Here is a 23,862-nt window from a genome sequence, read left to right on the forward strand (position 1 = left end):
CGGAGCTGAAGAAGCACGGGCCACAGCCTACGTCTAAGGGAAGTTTCAATTGCATTCATAATACTTAAGATTTTCTGAGTTGTTGTTACAGTCTTATGGTTTGTATATCAGCAGCTTCTCTGTGCATTAGAGAAGAGGTTATCTCTCTGTAGATATAGATAGATAGATAGATAGATAAATATATATATATATATATATATATATATATATATTATATATATATATATATAATATATATATATATGCCAAACTACCTTACAGGGTTTTTATTCTTTCTTTTTTTTTCAGTGTTGTATGTGTAGCAGGCACTTGAGTTTATATGAAGATGTTTGCTTCAGTCAAGGATGGAAGAAAAGAGTCTGTGCGGTGGAAAAGGAGGGGTGTGAGGCCGGGAGAGAGGAGGCAACAGAATATGAATTCACGACCACTGGCCACCACTAGCCAAGGATGTCCAAGTAGATGGGGGTGGCTTTCCCCAGAGCATGGAGGATTTTGTAGATCTCCTTGATGTTCAGCCGCTGCTGCGGTTCCCTCTGCCAGCACCCCAGCATGACATCGTACACCTCTTTGGGGCAGACTCGGGGCCTCTCCAAAACACGACCTTGGGTGATGCACTCAATGACCTGAAAAAGGGAGGAGAACAGGGAAGTTATCACCAAAGCTCAGCCTTGGTCCTGTGGCTCAGGCGCAGCAGAAGGCAATGACTTCACTGATGAGCTTCAGGGCAGAGGCGGGGTACCCTCCTGAGTCTGGGCTGGAGACCAGAGATGCTCGTCTGTCCTGTGCATGGGTTCCAAGGGCCATGATCTAGCACCGGCTGGTCCAGCCCACTGCTGCCCTCTGTTCTCCATCTCTTAGGCCAGGCCTCCAACTCCCACAGACACTCTTCCTTTCACTTCTCTCTTCCTCTCTAGTCCTGAATCTTATCTAGATGACTGAGCTGCATTCATTTCCCACTTGGCAGTGGGGATTGGCATCTGACCTGTCCCACCCCCTCTTAGGAGCCTGCATGATTTGGAAACCCCCTTGAAGGAGCTCTGCCCCTCCATGGCTCCCACTTCCTGACAAGCTCCCCTCCCAGGCACAGCCTCGGTGCACATGTGATGCTTACCTCTAAGCCATTACACAGGTCCCTTCCTCAGTGAGGCGCATCCTCCCTTGCTCTTTGCACTAAACCATGTATCCTGTTTCTTGAAAAGTCCTTAACACTAGGACTAACCACCTGATTCACCACTGCCCAGCTGGGTGTCCAGAGAAAGTCAATTAACCTCATAGGATCTCAGCATCCTCACCTGTAAGATGGGGATCAAATGTCTCCCTTGACCACCTCCTAAGACTACTGTAAGGACCAAATGAGGCCAGGGAAAGGGATTGTATGAGCCACTGTACCAAACGGGAGGCCATAGGGAGGAGTAGGAAGAAAGCAAATAACGTACAGCTGGACCATCCCCAGCTGGCCCCTCAGGACCACGCCTGTAATTTGCAGTTCAATTCCAATTCCTCAAAAAGACTTCTTTGCTGACACTATGTGAATTTTCAAGGTTCTATCTTACAGTTCTCAGGTTATTTTAACTTCTCCCTAACTCTCCCACTGTAACCTTGGGCAACTTATGTACCCCGAACCACAGTTTCCTCATTTGAAGACAGACCGTGATGATAAAATCACACAGAATCTTCTCTAGTAGAGTATGTGAAAAATGTTATTTCCCCTCTTTGCCCCCATTAATCTGTATACAGTACTTATCTCCCTAGGCTACCCCAACAGCGCCTTGTCTGGAGTGTGGGCTCATGTCACTCTGACTCTGGGATGGCTTGTCAAACAATCACTGTGTTAGCACTTTCCTGGTCCTGGTCACCCCAGAGTCTGCAAAGGCCCGCTAGGCTCTGTTCTTTGCCAGCCTGAAAGGTCTCCAGCTGCTCCTGTTCCCTGTTTTTATTTGAACCCTGTCTCCACCTTCCATTACCTTCCCCTCCATGAAAAGGGGTCCAGTTCAAACTGCAGTGGCCGCTGCCTAGTGCTAAGATCAAAAGCACTGAAGGGTGGTGTCTCCTCCAGTGTGGGGCTCTCCAGTTTGTCAATTTCAATAGAGAAACTCATTATCAGTGACTGTCAGGACTTCACTGCTGGGGTTGGTGGAGTGGAAGAGGTGGCTGGGGGTAGGAAGCCCATCTTCAAGGCCAATGCCTTACCAAGCAGTGTCAGAGATGACCACAAGAACCCCGTTAGCTACTCTAAGCCAGTTTAAGTATCCAGGACAGATCATCTGCTGAGACCAATAGAACCCTCAGCCCAGAATCCCCTCTTTACTAGGGCAACCAAACTACGTAGGGGCTGTGATCAGGGTGCATTGTGTGCCTGAGTGCATGCAAATGTGCCAGTATGTGTACACAAGCATGTGTATATATGCACGCATGCGTGTGTATGTGTGTGTATGTTTACCACTACCCCCTACCCAGGAAAACAATAATTTTTTAAAGCATCATAACAAATGAGTTCTGATATACACACTTACATTTTCTTTAAAGGTCGTCAAAATATTTTGTCCTATTTTGGGAAATGTGGTCAGGACCCATTCAGTTTGCAAATGATGAGACGTTACAAATGTAATGAAATGCCTTCTTTTCAGTCTTTGACATTTACTTAATTAAATGGTCAGGGTATAGGAAAGCAAAAATGAACATAGCTTCCAAGAAGAGAGGTACTTTCTGGAATATTCAGATAGGATTCTAATATTAAAAGGTCCTCATGTTCATGTTTTCCCAGAAAACAGAAGACCATAAACTGCAATCTTTTATAGGTCTGCTGGGTTGGGAGACCAAGCCCTTTACTGTCTACAAACTGGACTGAGTTCCCTGGGACGACACAATGTCACTGAGAAGCATCTTGCTTTGGACCACGGCCCAAGCCTTCTCCAGGCTGATGCTTTCACCTCTGGCCAGTCCATTCCAGAACCCCAAGCAGCGCCCCTTCCTTTGTCCTGAATTTCAACAAGTGTTTGTGTGAAAAGTACTGAGTTAATATAGGCTAATGTGCTTAGGAAAATGCCTGGCACTAAATGTTAGCTATTATTAAATTTGATGACTAACATTTTTTATTAATATTGTAAATCAAAAGTATAAAAATACATAATGTGTATATTATTACATTTACTGTTATGATTCATCTTATTCCTGGAAGTCCACACACAGCTCTATCAGTAACATGAAATTTGCCTTCCCAGTTCACCTTCCTGCACACCTCTGGGCCTGGTCTACCTAAAGCCTTTGGGGACCCAGATGACTTGGGCATAGTAGGTGTTTCCACAAGATGGCACAATTGAAAAACTCATAGTTGTTTTTTGTTTTCACTTTCTGTCTTGGTGAAACATTTGTGATTTTTAAGTGTAGCAGAGCAAACAGAACCGTGACTTGCATCTCAATTTCGACATCTGATTTCATGTTCTCTTGACAATCACAGCACATTTCCTAAAGCTATATTTTTTTTTCTACCAAGAAGGTCTCTCCTGTTTTCTGCCAACATTTGCTCTGCTGGCTCCAAACCCCACCTAATGTTTTACACACTCTAAGTGCTGGCCTGAGATGTCTCTTATCAGCCTTCCTCCAAATCAAGGTTCCCATCTGCCCCCTTTCTGTACCTCTGTGTTTGAGAGCTGGAACCATGGCTGCTTTCCATAGGTGAAGATCTCCCAGAGAATCACCCCAAAGCTCCACACATCGCTTTCCGTAGTGAACTTCCGGTACATGATGCTTTCAGGGGGCATCCAACGAATGGGGAGCATGGTATGTCCTCCCACCTAAAAGGGGTTGAGACAGAAGCACACACAGTGACCAGATTGCCAGAATCAGTCACATCAGTCTGCACTCTTCATAGGCAGATGCCCTCTTGATGCATCTTATTCTAAGATAGCCAAACGTGATGCAACTTTTGTGACGGGGGTGGGGGGCCAGTGGAGATAAGCCTACGATACTGCAGGCAGCTAGAGTAGCAATTAGAGATAACACCTAAAGAAGGTACGTTCCTTGGCATGGACTATAAAGAAAGATTACAAGATGATTTGAAGTGGGAGAGAAGATTTCAGAATCTGATACTACAATCAAATCTAACCTTGAGAGGGAGTCCAGAGGGAAGTCACAGAATCACTGAGCAAGGCTACCAAGTATCAGAGTATTTGCAAAAATTAGGTTAGACTCCTTGGCCAAGGAGGTTAAAGCACAGCATGGTCCATGTGCATCTAATCTGTACTACTATGACTTTAGCTTTATCTGACAGTCCTGAATTTCTCACTGCTACTTAGAACTCAGTGTTTTGAGTGAAGGGGATAGGGAAGTTCAAAAGTATGAAAGACCACATGCTAATGAGGAATCAGGTGGACCAGAAGAGAATTCACAACTGTTCTTATCAAGATCTCAAAGGCCAGTAAGGAAAGTGTTTTTTTTAAAATAGCCCGAGGAGGACATCAGCCACCTGTGGGTTTACAGATCTGACAGTGAAGGGCAAGAGGAAGTGACTGACATTCAGGGTACACTTTTCTGAGAAAAAACATTAGGGAAATCCTCACTGCCCAGGAGGTTAGAGATATTATTAGCATAAGTGGAAGAAAATTCACAGCATGTTTTAGAACTCAGGAACTAACTGTATCATTCATAAATAGAGCATCAGAAATTGGAACTTCTGGCTAATACATGAAACTTGTTAGAAAACTGCTTTTGACTGATAGAAAAAGCTCTCTATAAATGTCCTGATGAACTATTGGTATTAATCAAAGTTCTCATATTTATGATGGGCCAGTTGGAGGAATTATAATCATAAACACTTAAGAAAGAATGACTTGTTGGCAATGGGCAACCTTGTTTCTAAAAAAAAAAAGAGATCATGTTTGCCTTATCCACTTAAAGTATTTTAGAAGATAAATGATAATATGGATTTGCAGAAGTTGTTTTCAACCTGGGATTTTATAATCAAGATAGCTCTGTATCAAATGTAAAGACAAATGAAGATGTTTCTTTCAGACAAGCAGACTCAGAATGTTTACCACTCATAGCCTTTGAGAAAAACACAGAAGAAAAAATTAATTGAGGATGTACTCCAGAAAAACGGAAAAAGAATCTAAAATATACGATGACTTGGAATATAACAAACAGTGCAAAGCAAATAAGCCACAAAAAACACAATTTAAATCTAAATAATGGTCACTAATTATTTAATGTGGTAGTAATGTGGTAGTAAATGTAATATAATGTGGTAGTAAAATGTAATATAATCACTAATAAATGATTTCCATAAAATAGAGGCATAAAGTAAATAATAATAGTAATAATACAAATAGTACTATCACTGCTATTATTAACAATATTCTGGAATGAAACTTCCAGATAATTTCAACAATAAGTGCACAGACGAGTAGGTAGGGAAATAATCAAAAGCCTGATAAAGGCTCTGTCTTTTAGAAGGAAGGGCAAGGGAGCTTACAGAAAGTCATCAGTTGTTGATTATAACAGTTTAAATTTAAAGGTGCTTGCTAAAATTTTAAAGTAGTTTCTAAAAGAATAGAAATAGTACATATAGCTTCCAAACCAGTTTCAGGAAAATAGAACCAAAAATCTCTAACCAATACCAAAAAGACTACAAAAAGGGGGAGGGATAATAGTGAATAGCACAAAATGAAAAAGAAGTTTAAATAATATCACTATAAACAAAAAGAATTAATGGGCTATATATGGTACCTCTTAAATAAGAGAAAAATTTATGTTAAAAAATCAAGATGCATGTTATCTAGAAAAGACATATTTAAAAGGAAATAACAGAAAATTCTGAAAATTTTGAAAGAATTTTGAAAATACTGAAACTTTTGAAAGAATAAAAAATATAACAAACAGTAAAAAAATTGAATATACAATGTGTATAATATTCATTATACACAATAATATATGACAATATATAATTGAATATATAATATATATTGAATAGATAATATTCAATATGTGTAATATACATTGAAAATATAATTCATATATAGTATATTGAATATATGTCATATATTCAATATAGAATATATCAAAATTGAATGCATATATAAAAAAATTTCAGAAAGCCAAGAACTAAATGGATAAAAGTGGTCTATATTATATTTGAAGATGGTAAAATTTGCCATTATGAAAATTATGAACTTTTTTTGCTCCAATTAAGATAGCAACAAAAATGTATAAAAAGTAAAACAGGTTATAAATAAAGGAAAACTAACAAAGCTACAATTACAATGGAAAATTAAAACACTTATTTTGCAAAATGACAGATCAAGAAGACAACAAAAATAAAGATACATTTAAAAAATAAAAATGAGTTTTAATTGATATATATGAGTGATGCATGTATATTTCAGCCTCCTGAAAAAGTTGCATATTATTTTCAATTATCTAAAAGGCATTTATAAACACCAATCACATATTATCCTCACAGGAAGTCTGAAATTCCAAGAGAAGAAACAAAGTAAACATAAGGCAAAAACAAAAGAAGAAAAGCCATTCTTTCAAAAGATGCCCAAAATTACCAACACCCTTTCCCGATTAAAAGCCCTAATTCATTAGTAATAAAAAGTAATTTCCTGTATTTAATATACTAAATATCATATTTACTGATAAAACATTGAAAGCATAGAAGGTATCTTCTATTACTGATTTTATGCAATACTTTTCAGGTGGCCCTAGCCACTACAATAAAGCAGGAATAAAAACAAGGTAAAAATACTGAAAAGGAGGAGTCAAAACACCATTGTTCGCATATGATATGACAGTTCAAGACAATTAGCTAAAAAGCAATTAGAACCATTATATGATTTAGTAAGCTACCCAGACATGAAATGAATATACAAAAATCAGACTATTCTCATGCACTAGTAAAATGACTTCAAAATTCAATAGAAAATAAACATGCTCATATATTAGCAACAACAACAAAATGTTTAAGATTCCTAGGTATAGCCTTAGCAGAAAATATACAAGGTCTATGTAAAGAAAAGTATTGAAACACATAAAAGAAGATCTGAATACATGGAAAGATGTGTCTTTTCCTTGGATAGGAAGACTCAATATCATGAACCTCTCATTCTTCCCTAAAATTAATCTAAAAATTCAACACAATCTAAATAAAACCCTCAATGGACTGATATCTGGAAACTGACAATATGATACCAAAATTCATTGAGAGGAGTAAATATTTGATTAAAAAAAACTAAGATATACTTGAGATAGAACAACCAGGGATATTTGCTGTATCAGATAGCATAACATATTATCAAACTACAGGAATGAACACACTGTGTTACTGGCATAGGAATAGACAATTTCATTGATCAATGGAACAAAATAGAGTCCAGAAGCAGACCCATGTATCAATACTGGAATTTAATATATGAAATGATAGGTTAGTAATCAGTGTTGGGACAATGAACTATTCATTTTAAAAGTACACTTAGATACCTACCTCACACCATATACAAAAATCATTTCCAGATGGATTAAAGAGCTAAACATAAAAAACAAAACAATAATCATATTAGAAGAAAACTTAGAAAAGTATTTGGATAACCTCAGGAGAGGAAGGCCTTCCTAAATAAGACACATGTTCAAGGAGTCATAAAGGACAGAATTCAGAGATACCACTGGTAAAAAATTCAATACTTTTGCATGGCAAAATACAAAATAAGCATAGTTAAAAGACAAATGACAGAGAAAATATTTGCAATATATGTAGCAAGGAATTAAAATCCATATATTATAAAGTGCTTCTTAAATTAGTTAAAAACAAGAAATCCAACAGAGAAATGAATCAAGGGTAAGAGTAGATGATTCACAAAACAGCTACAAATGGCCACAAACACATGAAGAAATGTCAATTAAAACAATAAAAGACACATTTTTTTTAATATTATGTGGGGAAAATGAAGAGACTGGTATTATCCAGTGCATGAGAGGTCCTGAGGAAAGAGTTATTCCTTGCTAAGACTGGGGTAGCCTTTTTTGAGGGCAGCCTGGCAGAATCTGTCCACACTAAAGATGTTAAGTGTCTTTTAATCCAGCAATTTCACTTCTAGAAGTCTTGGAAAAATACTTGCTCATGTAAGCAAAAATACTTCGTTGAAGATATTTTATTTCATTGTCTTTAAGGGCAGCAATTTGTTCATCATTAAATGTATATGCAGCAGTTAAAAGGAATACAGTAGAGTTACAGAGTTATGTAGAGTGATATGTAAATACGTCCAGGATATAGTAAATGAAAATGCAAAACATTAAAAATATATATTAGCATTCTCATTTATGTAAAAATGTGTATGCATAAGCAAATATATTAAAAGGCAATAATGTATTATATAACTCTGTAAATGCATAGAAAAAGGTCCAGAAATATAGCCATTAAACCAGTGGTTTCCTCTAGAAAGGAAAGTGAGAGGGAGAACCTACCAAAGAGAAAATTCCATTTTTTTTTACTATAGTATGTATTTCTATGCTGTTTGTAATTTTATCATAATCGTGTGCCACATTTGAAAATTTTAAACAATAAAAGAAAAAAAATAAACATATGACTAAAGGAAAACCAGTGGACCTAATTTATTTACGTTCTAAATCAAAATATTACTTTTGAAGAAAAATTGGGTTTTTGATAGAATCTAGTGGAATGGTTTAATGTACCTGGTTTCTTGAATAAAAAGAAAAAGAGGTTAGGAATATGGGAACATTTTACTTGATGAAAAATGGTAAATAACAGATTTCTCCAAATTGATGCTGGTTGTTTGCCTCATTTGATGATTTTATACACAATCCGGAAGAGCCATTCCAAATTGAAATTTCCAAGTTTACCGTAAGAGAAATTTGAGTGTGCTGGTGTAAACTTTGATGAGCTTAAGCGTCTGGGCAGAAAATTATCAGAAGGGTATTAATTGACCACAGAGGTACCACTAAAAAGAACTTTATCAAGATTTTCACTGGGCAGCACCACCAATGTGGGTGAAGTTTATATGACGTTCCTCCAGAAATGGAGTAAAACATTTCAAGTGAACTGTGATATAACAAAGAAAAGTAATAAGTTGTAAGTCAGAAGCTTGTATTCTGATGTGACTTTTGACAAGCTCTTAACCTCTTTGAATTTCAGTTTCCTCATCTTCAACATAGGAGTCAAGCAACGGCTGTGTCTAAAGTGAGATGATGTATATAAAAACCAACTGAGCATCACTAAATACAAAAAATAATACACATAAAGTGCAATGACTGTGCCCTATGTGTAGTGAGCAGCAGAACAAACCTGATTTCCTAGATTGCCCATACTTCCCATAGATCCACTTAGACTACACTGATTTTCCTTCAGAGCTACCTGCATTCTTGTGTCCTCCCACATTGGAAAGATCCAGTCTGGGAAAGGTAGTGGTCAAATCCTTCCTTGGTAAAAAAAATACTGACAAATATCCCCATGGTGAAACCTAGCCAGGCAAGCAATGGGCTGAAATAATAATCTTAATAAGAATAGTCCTAATTAATGCACACTAAATATCAGCCACTGGATGTTACACACACCCCACATTTAATCCCCTCTCTCGTCCTATGTGGTAGAATTCCCTAGTATCCCCATTTCACAGATGAAGATAAGGTAATTTGTCTAGGCACTGCCTGAGAAATTCTTGCTAATGATCCAAGCTCTCAATGAGATACATTAAGGATCTGAAAGCTGAGCCTTAAAATAGGAAATAGATAGGAATAAGGCGAAAATTCCAAGAAATGAGTCTAAAAATAAAATAAGTCCTTGGAGATCTTTGGATTACACTACCTTGAGTAATACCTTCCACCACCTCTGTTATTGTGGATTCGGGTGCTGTCAGCCTGATCTTCCTTTACAAAGTTCCCTCTTACCTAACGATGTCAGCGGCCACTGATGATCATTGCCCAGATCCATTATTTCATTAGTGGCTTTAAAAGGGTGACATTCTAATTCTAGCATTCCCTCTGCATAGATTAGCTGGAAATCTTCTGTGAATGAAAACTTTCCTTCACTAACTATTTGATTACACTGATAATAGTTTATATTAGAAGCTCCTTTTATTTACCAGTTCTCAGAATAATGAGTCCCTTCCCTAGCGTCCTCCAAAGGTGACCAGTGAGAGAGGTTTGTTTTGTTTTAGTTTGGTTTTGAGAAGCATCATCAATTCTTTGTGTGTGTGCTTGTGTGTGTGTGTATGTGTGTGTTAATACATTTGAAGTGTTTCCATCAATTATAATTGCTCTTTTTGATGTTCACTGTTCAATCTTTGGCCAGTAGCAGCCTCTTCAAGCTGGCACCTCTCACCAAACCCCAGTGGTCTTTGATAGCATCTTTGCTTTCTGACAAGAAAAAATATCCTAGGCTCATCTTGTCCATTTGCTGCCCTGGCCCTAGACTCAGTCATTTTTTCAAGGAACCCTGGATCCTTTTGGTGGACAATGGAATTTAGAGACCACACTATGGAAGCCAGGAATGCTCACTGCTGTTGGGTTGGTCAGTATTTCTGGGTCCTTATAATGGAAATAACTAGGAAAAACTTTTCTTTCGAAAGAAAATACTTCAGGAGTTTATATGGATTTTTCCAACTCAAATTTAGGATTACAGAGCTTTTATTTGACTTTGGTTTTATATCCGTATTTTTTTTCTTATGCTGGAAATCTTGATTCTCACATTAGTAGTATTACTTATTTGCTTTATCCTAATATATATATTTCAAATTCAGTTCAAGTATCATTACTAACAACGTGATTGCTGAAAGCTGTCTACAGTCTTTGCAGTTCTTTTCATCTTTAAGATATACCTACTAGGGACATACCTAAAACATTGCTATCTTTTAAAGTCACGTGAAATAATTCCTCTCTGAGTGACGAAGTCACCAACCTAATACACAGGTTTATCCGTTTCATTTTGCTTTTGATTTTTAAGAATTGCTTTGCTTTTTCTTTCCCATTCAACATAATGTTTTACAACGATGCAAAAACCGTTACATGGTTTTAAAGTCAAACCAAAAAATCGAGGTACATGAAATCTAAGTCTAGTTCCATCTCTGTTCACTCTCCTCACCCTGATCTCCTCCTCCTCCAGAGGCAACCATTTTATGTTTGTTTTTAGTTTATTCTTTTATTGTTTGTAACATAAGCAAATATGGATTATATTCATTTTCCTCACTTTCATAAACAAAAGTAGGATACCATACCTGTTACATACTTTACTTTTTTCCCCCACTGGGGTTCTCTCATTCCTTTTATAGCTAGATAGGGCTCCATGTGCATGATCACACCACAGTTTATCCAATCTATCCACTATGGATAGGACTGGGTTGTTTCCATTCTTTTGTTATTGTCAACAGGGAAATGCGCTCTTTACGTATAGCTCAGGTGGTTCTCACTCCCCCTAGCGGGTAATAGCCTAAAATTTCCATGGAGTGTAACAGACAGAGATAGACTGCAGTGCCCACTGAAATGGTTTCAATAACATAACTTCGGAGATACACAAAGTCTTTCCAATGGGTACCCAGGCAAGGATGGTTTTGAAGGATTATGCAGAGCCTCAATTCTCTTATGGATTTTATCTAACACTGAGAACCCACTGTGGTCCAGCAATTTCCCTGCCCAATTGTGCATGCACACACACACACACATACACACACACACACATGCCTGCCACTCTCAAAAGGAAAGACAAATCTCTCACTCATTCTAAATCTTAGGATGGAAAACCTACAGAGGACAAATGAATAGACTCTGTGAAATATTGGTATGGGTGTTGAAAATGAATGTCTCTAGTGACTGGGAAATAAATTCTTTTGCAAGTCTGGTGGTTTCCAATTCTTTTCAAACCACTGAAGGGGGACAGACTTCAAAGAATTATCAGCTGAGGGAAGATTAAAAAGAAATTCTGATAAGAGACCAATATGTGATTTTAGGCAAAAAAAGAGATATGAGTTCAAAGAATTGTCATGTTACAGTAACAAAATTCTTTCCTTTCCCATCCGGTTTATTGTGAATAACGTTTCTCATTTCTTATATTTATAAAAATGAAAAAACAGTAATAGAATTGATCCTGAACCTTAACCTAATTCCTTACCTTAGCAATAAATAATATTCATCAATGAATACAAACTAATCAAAAAATATAAGATGTATTTCCAAAAATATTATACACCTTATCTTTCACATTCATCAAAAGTTGTGATATATATACATTATTTTGATCTACTGCCTATTTCTGTGTATTACTAATAATTATAATGATAACTCAATCCAAATCTCTTAACATCTAGAAACTTATGGTCATGGGGCATTAAAAATTATATTTAAATCTTTGTACATATTTCTGTCACACTAAATTATGACAGAATGGCCAATAAAAGGCTTTCATGCATAAAACGAGAATCCATAAGGATAAAATTTGGTAGGGAAACTGGAATGAAAATATAAATTCAAGAAGAAAAAGGAACCATGTAAACCTGAGTGTTTAAGTACTTGTTCATGTGTTTTATAGATGATGGGTCAAATTGCTCTGGTATTTAAAGTTCATTAGCATTAAAGGAGCGATGTATTTTTTTAATGTCAATATTTACAACCGCTGTGGAAATGACATACTTAAAAATATGTTGACGGGGCTTCCCTGGTGGTACAGTGGTTGAGGGTCCGCCTGCCAATGCAGGGGACACGGGTTCGAGCCCTGGTCTGGGAAGATCCCACATGCCGCGGAGCAACTGGGCCCGTGAGCCACAACTACTGAGCCTGCGCGTCTGGAGCCTGTGCTCCGCAATAAGAGAGGCCGCGATAGTGGGAGGCCCGCGCACCGCGATGAAGAGTGGCCCCCGCTTGCCGCAACTGGAGAAAGCCCTCGCACAGAAACGAAGACCCAACACAACCAAAAATAAATAAATAAATAAATAAATAAATAAATTTATAAAATATATATATATATGTTGACGATTTTAGATGGCAACTTAAAACATGCAAAGGGACATACATGGTTTTTCAAAATTCTTTTAGGGGCATTAAAATTTGAAGATGACAGGTGTAGAGCCTGGGCATCTAGGGTGTAAAGTTTAGAGTCTCTCTGGCTAACTTCTATCTTTCCCCAAGGCTGTATGCCACCCATCCTCAGGCCTGCAGCTATATCCTGGGAGAGGATGTGAAAAGAGGAAAGCAAAAGCTACAGCCTCACCTCCAGCCTCAGGTGCTTGCCTGAAATCCTCCAGCCTCATTTCTTTCATTCAAGCCTTCAGCCCTCACTCCCAGCCTTGCCCTGAGGGCCAGGAGTAAGTGGGATTGAAGGGTGGAAAGCAGGGTGGCTGCAGAGGCTGCCAGGTTCCTTTTCCTTCTGGGGGCCGGATGCCCTGGGGCAGAGTTCCTGGTGGGAGGCAAACCTCCCCCCGCCCCCCCTCCGCACGGCCATCCCTTCTCTTCGCAGCCTGCCTTTCCTGAACAAGGAAATTGTCTTGCTTATTTCCATAGAATGATGCCAGCTTCCCTGCAGTCAGAGGGAACCTACTGCTGTGGGTTAAAGAGAAACTCAGCTGAGCTCGAGAAGGCTCTCAGGTCTCTGCATCTAATTACACAGAAAAGGAGGCAGCTTCTTCAAAGGACATACAGAAGCCCGCTTCTGTCCCAGAAGTTCAAAATGTCTATCCTCACATAACTCTGACAAGGTATAAAGGAGACAAAGTGACCCATATATTCCAGATAAAGAAATCAGGACCCAGCAAAGGTGAGCAAATACAGGGCATTATTGATACCAATGGAAGGATTCAAGCTTCCTCTGTAATCACTAATCTATATGGGCCATGTCAAAATCTGTTAAAGCAGATGAGAATGGCAGATGCTTTCTGAAGAGTTATAGAAACTTTGCAATGTACATTAATGGCAAAATACCCTAATCAGGAGATTATCATAAAGATTGTCATTTATGGTGTCATTATTTTTAATTTATTCAATTTTAATCTCTCTTAATTGCATGTCTCAGCACATAGAAGAGTCTCCATATGCGTTATGGAAAATAATAGGCTTAGCATATATGCTTTCTTCATCCCCTGGAAAGTCTCCTGGTTTCCCAAATGCCCCAGCAGCTTTGCCTCTTACACACAGCTCTGCTCGTCTGAGCAGCTTATCAGCCAGGCGGGGGGCAGTCACCTTGAACATGCCCCGGGTAGGAGTCCCAGCCGCTAAACACAGTCTTTAAAATTACTGCCACTCTTACGCCCGAGGGTCTGGGGTCTTCACCCACACGGGCTGCATATCAGTATTAGCTACATCCAATACAGACACACACATCCATGCATCGGGAAGGAGACTGCTTAGATGAACATACGTGCATGTCAATCACATGCATGTGAGTACAGTCATGGATATAAACACAGGTCTGTCGCTCATGCCCCGATCATATGAAGTTGGTGAAACCTCCCTCTGACACCTCTTGAAATAAATGACCTAAATGTAGGAGGAAAGGCCCAAAGTATTTTTTTTGCTTGTTTTTTTCATTTTAACCATTTTTTAAAATTGGAGTATAGTTAATTTACAATGTTGTGTTAGTTTCAGGTGTACAGCAAAATGACTCAGTTATACACACACACGCACACACACACATATATAGACACATACCTGTAGATTTTCAGATTCTTTTCTGTTATAGATTATTACAAGATATTGAATATAATTTCCTGTGCTATACAGTAGGTCCTTGTTTACCTATTTTGTAGATTGTAGTGTGTACACGTTAATCCCAAACTCCTAATTTATCTACCCGTCCCCTGCTAATCCCTTCGGTAACCATAAGTTTGTTTTGTGTGTCTGTGAGTCTGTTTCTGTTTTGTAAATAAGTCCATTTGTATCATTTTTTCAGATTCCACATAGAAGTGATATCATATGATATTTGTCTTTGTCTGACTTACTTCACTTAATATGATAATCTCCAGGTGCATCTATGTTGCTGCAAATGGCATTATTTCATTCTTTTTCATGGCTGAGTAATAGTCCTTTGTATATATATATATCAAACTCCTTGCATCCTGTCTCCAAGATAGCAAAAATAAATGGTTTCACTCTAAACCAGTTGGTTAGCTTTGCTGACAGCCTCAAAACTCGCCAGAATGGCAGAGCCCTCCTTCCTGGAATTAACCCTTCTAACTGCCCGCCCGCCTCCAACTGCTGGGCTCTCCTAATAGCTCCCTCCCCACATATATGGGAGGCCCTCGGAGCCTTAGAAATGGCAGTCTGCCCTCAGGGAACTCTCTCAGTTCTAACTGCTCTCTCCTCCCCCTCTTCCCTTCTCCCCTCACTTTCTCCAGGGTGGTCTTCTGAGTTGAGGATGCTGTATTTTCAACCAGCTTTTCACCTCCCTGCCCAGCTCTAAAATTTGATCATTCACTAGGCATGCTTCTTTGGTGTCTGAACCTATACTCTTTCCCTCCAGATGCCATCTGGATTCCTGGTGCATCTTTAGGGGACCAGTCTGCCCTACAACTGCACACTGTCCAGCCCCTCAAATCCAAGTTCATTAGAATCCAGGGTCTGAAAGGAGAGATTCAACACTAAAGCTATAGTTCATGAACACACAGGGCTGGGAAGGGCCTTGGAAATTATCTAATCTCCCTAAGGGCATAGAAACCTTGGCTGGAAGAGAGGCAGTGACTTGTCCAAGGTCACTAAGGAGAGTAAATGAAACGTAACTGAAGTCCCAAAGAGTCTTGTTCTCAATGTGAACATTTTAGTGGAGAAGAGCATACATACATAAAGGTGTACAAATCAAAAACACACAGATTGAATCTTATGAAGTTTAAATTTTGGATCTATAGTCTCCGACTTTCCTCACTGATGTGTATAGACCTTGGGTCACCTGGCAGAACTCTGAGTTTCCTCCTGTTGTAATGTTGTGTGCCTTCGGGATATATTAGCTTGAATATTTGTTTGGTTTAGATCTACAATCTATGTGTGTGTGCATTCATAAATATGTGTCTGTCTGTGGCTTCACACCAGTTGCAGAAATTTCATGGATGAAACCTTTACACAAAAGACTGAGATTTTCTATAGTGACATCAGACTTCTGACTTAATAAGGCAAAATTGCTTTTGTCTTCTTTTTGTCTCTCTTCCTCTTCCCCATCAAGTAGGGCAAATTATTATGTAACTTCTTATAGACACAAACTGAAGATCACGGCCCCAGGTCTAATGGGTGCTTGGAATTCTTTGGAGGGAAGGTGCAGAGGAAACTCACAAAGACACTATTATAGCACTGCTCCCTCGAAGCAGGCTTTAGGACGGCTTAAGCAAGGAACATCCGTTTAGGAGAACTTTGGTGGAATGGATGTTTCAGGCTGAGCCTCTAGCCCCAGGATTAGGAAATACCACTGGAGTTGTCCAAAAATACAAGGAGTTTTAAGAGCCAAGTTGTTTAACAGTGTGAGCCTAGAGGATAAAGAGGCCCATTGTGATTCTGCCCAACTCTCTTACCTAGAGCTGCGTCTGCCGGGAGCAAGTTCTCAGATGGAAGCCCCAGGAAGACATACCTTTTATAACTTCCCCGTTTGTTTTCCTCTTTCTAAATCCTGTCTAAATTCTGGCACTCATTCCGAGAACTCCTTGTCCTTTACTGCCCCAAACAATGTATATATATGTTTTTTTGTTTGTTTTTGTTTTTGTTTTTTAAATTTTTATTTATTTATTTATTTATTTGTGGCTGTGTTGGGTCTTCGTTTCTGTGCGAGGGCTTTCTCTAGTGGTGGCTAGCGGGGGCCACTCTTCATCGCGGTGCGCGGGCCTCTCATTATCGCGGCCTCTCTTGTTGCGGAGCACAGGCTCCAGACGCGCAGGCTCAGTAATTGTGGCTCACGGGCCCAGTTGCTCCGTGGCATGTGGGATCTTCCCAGACCAGGGCTCGAACCCGTGTCCCCTGCATTGGCAGGCAGATTCTCAACCACTGCGCCACCAGGGAAGCCCAATGTATATTTTTATAGAGCCTACATTGCAAGTTCAAAGATGTGGGCTGAAAAATGACTTGGCTCTGGTTTTCTTTCCCAAATGCCCAGACATGGAGCCTCTTGGCTGCACTCATATCTTCTCATGGAAACAAACTTGAGGGATGTTGTTAAAAGGGCCCAACTTGCTGAACAAAGCTGGAGATATCAGCTCAGCTCAGATCCATGGATCACACTGGATCCAGACTGATCCATTCAGACCCCAAGTGCTTGCTAAACATCAACAGGTAAAGGAAGGCAGGAAGATAAAGCCTCTTTGTGATCAATCTAGATTTTTAATTTACCCTGTACAGCTCAGGCACTGATAGGTTTTGGTTTAGATTCAGATTTATTTAGCAAAAATAAAATAATCCCTTTCAAGTAAGAATGGCTTTGCTAAATATTTAGATGCCTCCCCAAATCTGAAAAATATAACAACTGCTATTGAAAATGTGTGTATAGGATGAAGAAACAGAAGATCCAACAGAGCAAAAAGGATAATTTATAACTTGGCCAATATCCTTTACTAGCTAAGCAACCCTAGGGGATGTATTTGACCTCTGAAGACTCAGCTTTCTAGGGTATAAAATGGGGGCAATAATGCAGCTACACAGAACAGGTACAGACACTAAATGAGATATTAAATGGAACAGAGACATGGCGGGTTTTCAATACCCATACACATGCATGTGACTCTGGATCAAAATCTTTCTTGAAAGATGCTAATTTCTCAATGTCTATGTTTAATGAATGAATAGCACCTCTCAATTTTTCAGGGACTTGGACATTCTGCTCAGAGACCCTTACAACAAAGAGACACCATTCTTGACTTATGGATAAGGAAACCAGCTCAAGAATGGAATGTCAGCAAGTCCATGGTGGGTAGAGACCAAGCTAAAAGTTAATCCACTGCCACACTCCAAATCTCTCTCATTAGGGGTTTTGTGGGTTCAAGACAATTCGACCTACAAGCACTGGGAGCGGCTAAAAGGAGCTTCCAGGAGCAGTGTGGCCACCAAACCCGGATTCTTGGAATATTTGGCTGTTTACCAAAGCAGGGTTTAGACACTTAGGAAGTGCACCTAATGTGAATCTCGGGGAAGACAAGACCCGGCCAGTTAGTGGCTGCATAGCCTATGAGAGAGGCCTCAGGGGAAAAAAGGAAGAACAAGATAATTTGAATTTTAAAAAGCAAAGACTAAGATGGGATCTTTTTCCTCCAAAAGCAAACCGAATTATAATTGTCTCCTCCAGCCATCTTCTCAGAGACATTAATAACAATAGCAATAATACTTCCTATTGAATGAATATCCCACCAGCCTTAAGACGACAGCATTGAATTCTTTAATCACGATTCTAGTTTTATGATATCATCTTATGAGCCTGGGCTTTCCATCCAAGAGCAGGGGTGAACAGACAGCAGATGTGCACCAATGGCTCCATGAGAGAAAGAGCTTTTCTAATAATCGCTGGAATAGCATCCCTTGAAAGCCAATGAGGCCTTATCTGTAAATAAGCTCAGTCTGAATCCCCACCTCTTAAGCTTTGAATGAGAGGCTAGACTATGTGGCCTTCTTAACTGAAGGCTTTTTTTTTTCTCTAATTTCAAGATTCCAACAGCCTGGCACACTTGACCCGCCATTTATAATGTCTGTTATGCAGACCCAGTGCCTGGGTCGTGGGAACACCTTCTTGCCCTTCCATTGCGGGGGTCCCAAATCAGCTGTCCCAGAAACAGACAGCTTAAAGCAGCCTCTGTTTGGTTCTCCTGGTCTTTATCTCAGACAGAATGTGTGAAGACTAATCAGAGAATGTTTATAAAGCCTAGCCCGTGGCATGAGACTACCCTTGAAAGTACTGATGTATAGTATTATTTCCTACAATGACAGGGATTTCTGTGCTAGTCTGACACCTGCCATCATTAGGGGCTGCTTCTGAACTGTCTCTAAAAGAGGTTTGGCCAGCTGCGGTCTTCCCATTTCCCTCATTGTGAGAACCCTCGGGTCATGATGCATGTGGCTCACACATCTCTCATCTCTCTGGGCCAGAGGTTGGAAAAGGCAGGTAGCTGTTTCTGGGCCAGTGGAAGGTAAGACCTAAAGCCTCTAACAAACTTTGCACCCTGCATGCTCTACTCAATGCTGTTGAAAAAGCATAAGATCTCCCATTTAAAAAGCTGCTGGGGCTTCCCTGGTGGCGCAGTGGTTGGTTGAGAATCTGCCTGCCAATGCAGGGGACACGGGTTCGAGCCCTGGTCTGGGAAGATCCCACATGCCGTGGAGCAACTAGGCCCGTGAGCCACAACTACTGAGCCTGCGCATCTGGAGCCTGTGCTCCGCAAAAAGAGAGGCCACGACAGAGAGGGGCCCGCACACCACGATGAAGAGTGGCCCCTACTCGCCGCAACTAGAGAAAGCCCTCGCACAGAAACGAAGACCCAACACAGCCATAAATTAATTAATTAATTAATTAATTAATTAATTAATTAAAAAGCTGCTGGGTGCAGAAACAGGTCCCCAGAATGGGAACAGAAGGTGGCCCACCCTTAAGCAGATCGTACAGCAAAGGCAGTATAACATCATGATACAGCGTTAGACACAAGGCCACAAATTCATAGCCATGTCACCTCCAGAAATCACTTAACCTCTCTGAGCTTCGGTTTCTCCATATGTTAAACATCAACTGGTATTTACTTCCTAAAATGACCATGAGGATTAAATAAAATAATCCACGTAAAGCATTTGGCACAGTATCCAGCACATGGCAAGCGTCAATCCAATGGTCCCCATAATCACTATGGTTGTGCTAGTAGCATTGCTATCTTAGCACATATTTGCAAGAAGCGTACTCCACATCGAGGATGTAGATAATATAGGGGGATAGGTTTTGAACTTCTGTGGGTGCAGGTAGATGGGGGTATTTGGTGACGGTAAAGATTGAGGCTGGATTAGGAACTAAATTTCAGGTGTCCTTGGGTGTGGCTCGTTCAGTGTTGGGCTTCCCAGAAAGAGAAGTCTTTTTTGGTTTTGTGCTGCCATAAGAAGCAAACCAACCCCTGCCTCCTTTCTCCCCCCTCCCTCCACTTGCCCTGTGCTCTCAATGAAGCATTTGCCATCCCCCCATTACAGTGCTTAGTGCAGGTTGAACACATCAGCCAGAAAGGCACGGCTGTAGCTAGAGGTAAAATCTGCTACTTCCAAACCACTCCAAATTAATCATTCTAACCTGAGGGAGACTTGGGCCTTCGGGCCCACCTTTTTGTTTTATTAACTGCCAACAAAAAATGCCAGAAGTGGCTGGGGAAGAAGCACAAAATAGGGGACAGGGAACACTTTTTGCATATTTTAATTACTTCAGTAAACAATTCATATCACAGCAGAAGCCTACCATCAATGGCTACATCCCAGGCAAAGGGAATTTGGAAGAGCATCATGGGACCTGACATAAAAAACATGCACCTCCTTCTTAGACTAGAGGTTGCCTTATCTAGCTTCCTTGAGCTGGAGTTAAACTTGCAATCCCTCCACGGACTAGTTGCTGGAGTGGCTCCAACTAGGGCAAGAAGGTGAACAATACGCAACTTTTCACACTCCAAGCTTTCTGGAGAATGGAATGCTCCTCTTCACCCAATGGAAAGACGGATTCTTCTCGGAGCCATGAAACAAGACCCTTCAATTCTAAAGGCAGGACACTTGGTGCCTGAGAAGAGAGAGCTCACAGATCACCGGCTGGATCTCTGGCAGGACCACAAACATGAACCAGTGGATAACATTCTCCATCCTCATTTAAAGGTGGGGATTCAACTTAGAAAAAATAACAGGATTAAGTTCTCAGGGAAGCCTGCGGTTAGGTGATAGCAGCTGAATCACTCTGCGAACTGCAAAGTGATTAATCAACTTGTTAATACCACTAGTACTTTTATGCATCACAGGTTCTTAGTTAGCCCTTCCCCTACGAAATTCCAGGAAAGAGTATTAGTTAACCTAGCCACCCCCCTTACAGAGATGGGTGGCCTCCAGCATCTTGGGAGGAAGGCAGCAGGAAGGAAGATCTGACACCAAGGGAAGCCGTGGAACCCAGTGGAAAGAACGCTGGATTGAGACTCAGGTCAACTGAGTTTTTGCCCCAGTTCTACCAGGGTGTCGCCCTGTGGCTTTGGCACCCTGTGCTTCCTTTTGGTCTCAATGTTCACATCTGCAATAAGGACAGAATTGGACCAGAGGATTGCTACGCTTCTTCTCCACGTGAAAATGGCATGAGATTATCCAAAGCAAGATTTTCTTATCTTCATCAATATACCAGGAGCACTGAACAAAAGCTCATCTCGGGCTTCCCTGGTGGAGCAGTGGTTGAGAATCTGCCTGCCAATGCAGGAGACACGGGTTCAAGCCCTGGTCTGGGAAGATCCCACATGCCGCGGAGCAACTGGGCCCGTGAGCCACAACTACTGAGCCTGCGCGTCTGGAGCCTGTGCTCCGCAACAAGAGAGGCCGCGATAGTGAGAGGCCCGCGCACCACGATGAAGAGTGGCCCCCGCTCACCACAAATGGAGAAAGCCCTCGCACAGAAACGAAGACCCAACACAGCCAAAAATAAATAAATAAATAATTTAAAAAAAAAAAAAAAAAGCTCATCTCAAGGTCCTTCCCAACATCAGCAGCCTCAGCAGCCTGGCTTTCCAGAGTTTGTGTGTGTGTGTGTGTGTGTGTGTGTGTGTGTGTGTGTGTGTTCCAAGCAAGAGAAGAAGAGCAATGGGCCAGAACTTGGGAGCTCCAGGGCCCTGCCTTAGGTTTACATCACACCACCTGGCTCATCCCTGGGCCCCTGGGTCCTCGTTTATAAAATTGGTAGGGTGAGCGAAGAGAATTGGGCTAGTTGACTTTTAGGTCATCTAGTTCCAAAACACGGTGATTCGGTGAAGCAAAGACTGGATGACCTCTGGATGCCCCTCCCAGCCCTGGGAGAAGGTTAGAGTTTTGAGACCCACTAGTTCCACACAGCCCACTACTCTACAACTGGATCCCACGGTGCCTTTTTGCAGTGAAGGGTGTGAGCCAAGGGTAACCTCAGATGAAAGGGCTGCAGGAGCTGTCCCTCCACGCAGCATCTGGCATCCCAAACTCTCATCTGAGGCCTGCAGCTGTGGGCTGCTCCTTCTCCCTTTATCAACAAGCCCTACCTCTTGGCTTCTCCCTCAAGGTCAAAAGGAGGGGGAAGACTGCTCTGAGGATGAACCCAGGAGAAAGTCTTAAATGCTAAGCCAGTAATCACAGTTGGATGGTTCTTTTCAAAGGCATTCCTACTCTATTGTACACATTCATGTTTCCAAAAGCATAGAAGGAGGATAAGGGCGAGTGGGTTTCTTGTTTCTAATGAAACTGGGATGAAATATCTTACTCAGGGTCATTTAGTGAGTCCCCAGGAGGCAGAGCCAGGCTAAGTCTGGGGTAGGCAATCCGCAAGCATAGTGCCCTCATCTTAATTTATTTAAACCTCTGGTCTCCACTGCAACAGAGGTAGAAAGAGATTCTTTCAGTATTTCAAGGTTGGGGCAGAGGTGGAAGGCTTGTCCCAGTGAACAGGGATACAGAACAAAAACTTACTGAGTGTTTATACTGGGCCAGGATCTATGATAAATAAGGCAAAATGCACTGCTTCATCCACTCCTCTCAATATGCCTTGGCTCTGGAAATTATTATTACCAAAAGCATTGCATGAAGGAAGGAAGGGAAGGAGAGGGAGGAAGAGGTTAAGCAACTTATGTGAGTTCAAAAGGCTGAAGAGTGAAAGATCCAAGCCTCACACCTAAATTATTCTGATTCCAAAACCAATGTTCTTTTGCACCCCCAAGTCAGAGTTCTTATGCATTTTCAAGTTGAAGGAAGACTCACTTGTAAAAAAATTTTCAAACTTATAAATTGATGGGCTGGAGGTGGCAGATTTGGGGAAGTATGATAGAAATCCCAAAATTTGATTTCTCTAAAAACACCCATAAAATCTAAAGAGGATTTTCATTCAGAAATATCTAAATCTGCAGATTCAATGAAGGAAGATGGAAGCCAACATCGGCCCAGAGAACGCTCATAAAAACGACACTGGAAAACATCATATGTTCCTTCTCGTAGACAGACTGGAAAAAGCAGTCAGTCATGGGCTTTGCTTCCTCTGTCTTTGCTTTGCAGATTTTATCTGCGTGATGTCTGGCCTGACTCCTGTAGAAGTGAGGCTGATTATTTCAGCTGGGCTCCCCGTGGCAAGGCCTCCCCGATGAAGACAAGTCTTTGTTAGTGATCAACTAGGTCCCAGATAATCTGTTCAGCTCCTGCAGCATGTATCATCATAATTTTCAAAATTCATTAGCCTTGATTGTTTGGAAATCTATTTCCCATTCTTTCTCTAAGATCATCGTTTCAGGCAGAGAAAGAGGAAGGCAGAGAGAGATGGAGGGATGATGGGCAGGTTGAGTAGAGAGGAGAAGGAAGGAGGGAAATAGCTAGCAACACATGTCAAGCCTGGTGACTTATTTGGGTCTTAGAATTAAGCCACCCCAGAAATAAGTTCTAAATCTGGATTTGGTGATTACTGGGACAATACACTGCCTTTTTGCTTAAGATAGATTAAGTTTTTTGTCACTTGTAGCCAAAAGAATCTTGATCTAACAGTTGAAAATTCAACTCTCAAGTTCATCTTTATTTCTAGGAATAAAATGTCGATTTCTAGAATGAACCTAAGAAGAAAGACTGAGAGAGATCCCAGAGGCCCAGATAGACACCAACTTGCCCAGCTAGGATGGAATTGCAATATACTTTCTCTCACCCCCTGAGTGCCCTTTTCTTCTTTCCTGCTCTGCGTGCTGGTACCCACATGCCAGG

General features: G+C 40.7%; 1 protein-coding gene across 4 annotated transcripts in view; it reads right to left on the reverse strand.

Moving 5' to 3' along the window:
* Nucleotides 1–218: 218 nt before the first annotated feature.
* The window catches only part of NTRK3 (neurotrophic receptor tyrosine kinase 3), a 370,144-nt gene continuing 346,500 nt past the window's right edge, over nt 219–23,862 (reverse strand). For 2 of the 4 annotated variants that reach the window (XM_082386934.1, XM_082386935.1), the window contains 2 exons: nt 3,636–3,794; nt 220–623 (listed from right to left, as the gene is read on the reverse strand). In XM_082386934.1, coding sequence (XP_082243060.1) covers nt 438–623; nt 3,636–3,794 — 345 coding nt within the window. In that variant the 3' untranslated portion in view covers nt 220–437. Of the gene's footprint in view, nt 624–3,635; nt 3,795–7,480; nt 7,523–23,862 lie in introns of all 4 variants that reach the window. The other 2 variants (XM_082386938.1, XM_082386939.1) reach the window with 2 other exon arrangements.

Source organism: Balaenoptera borealis (assembly GCF_965194805.1).
Source record: "Balaenoptera borealis genome assembly, chromosome: 3".
In the NCBI taxonomy this organism is placed as follows: domain Eukaryota; kingdom Metazoa; phylum Chordata; class Mammalia; order Artiodactyla; family Balaenopteridae; genus Balaenoptera; species Balaenoptera borealis.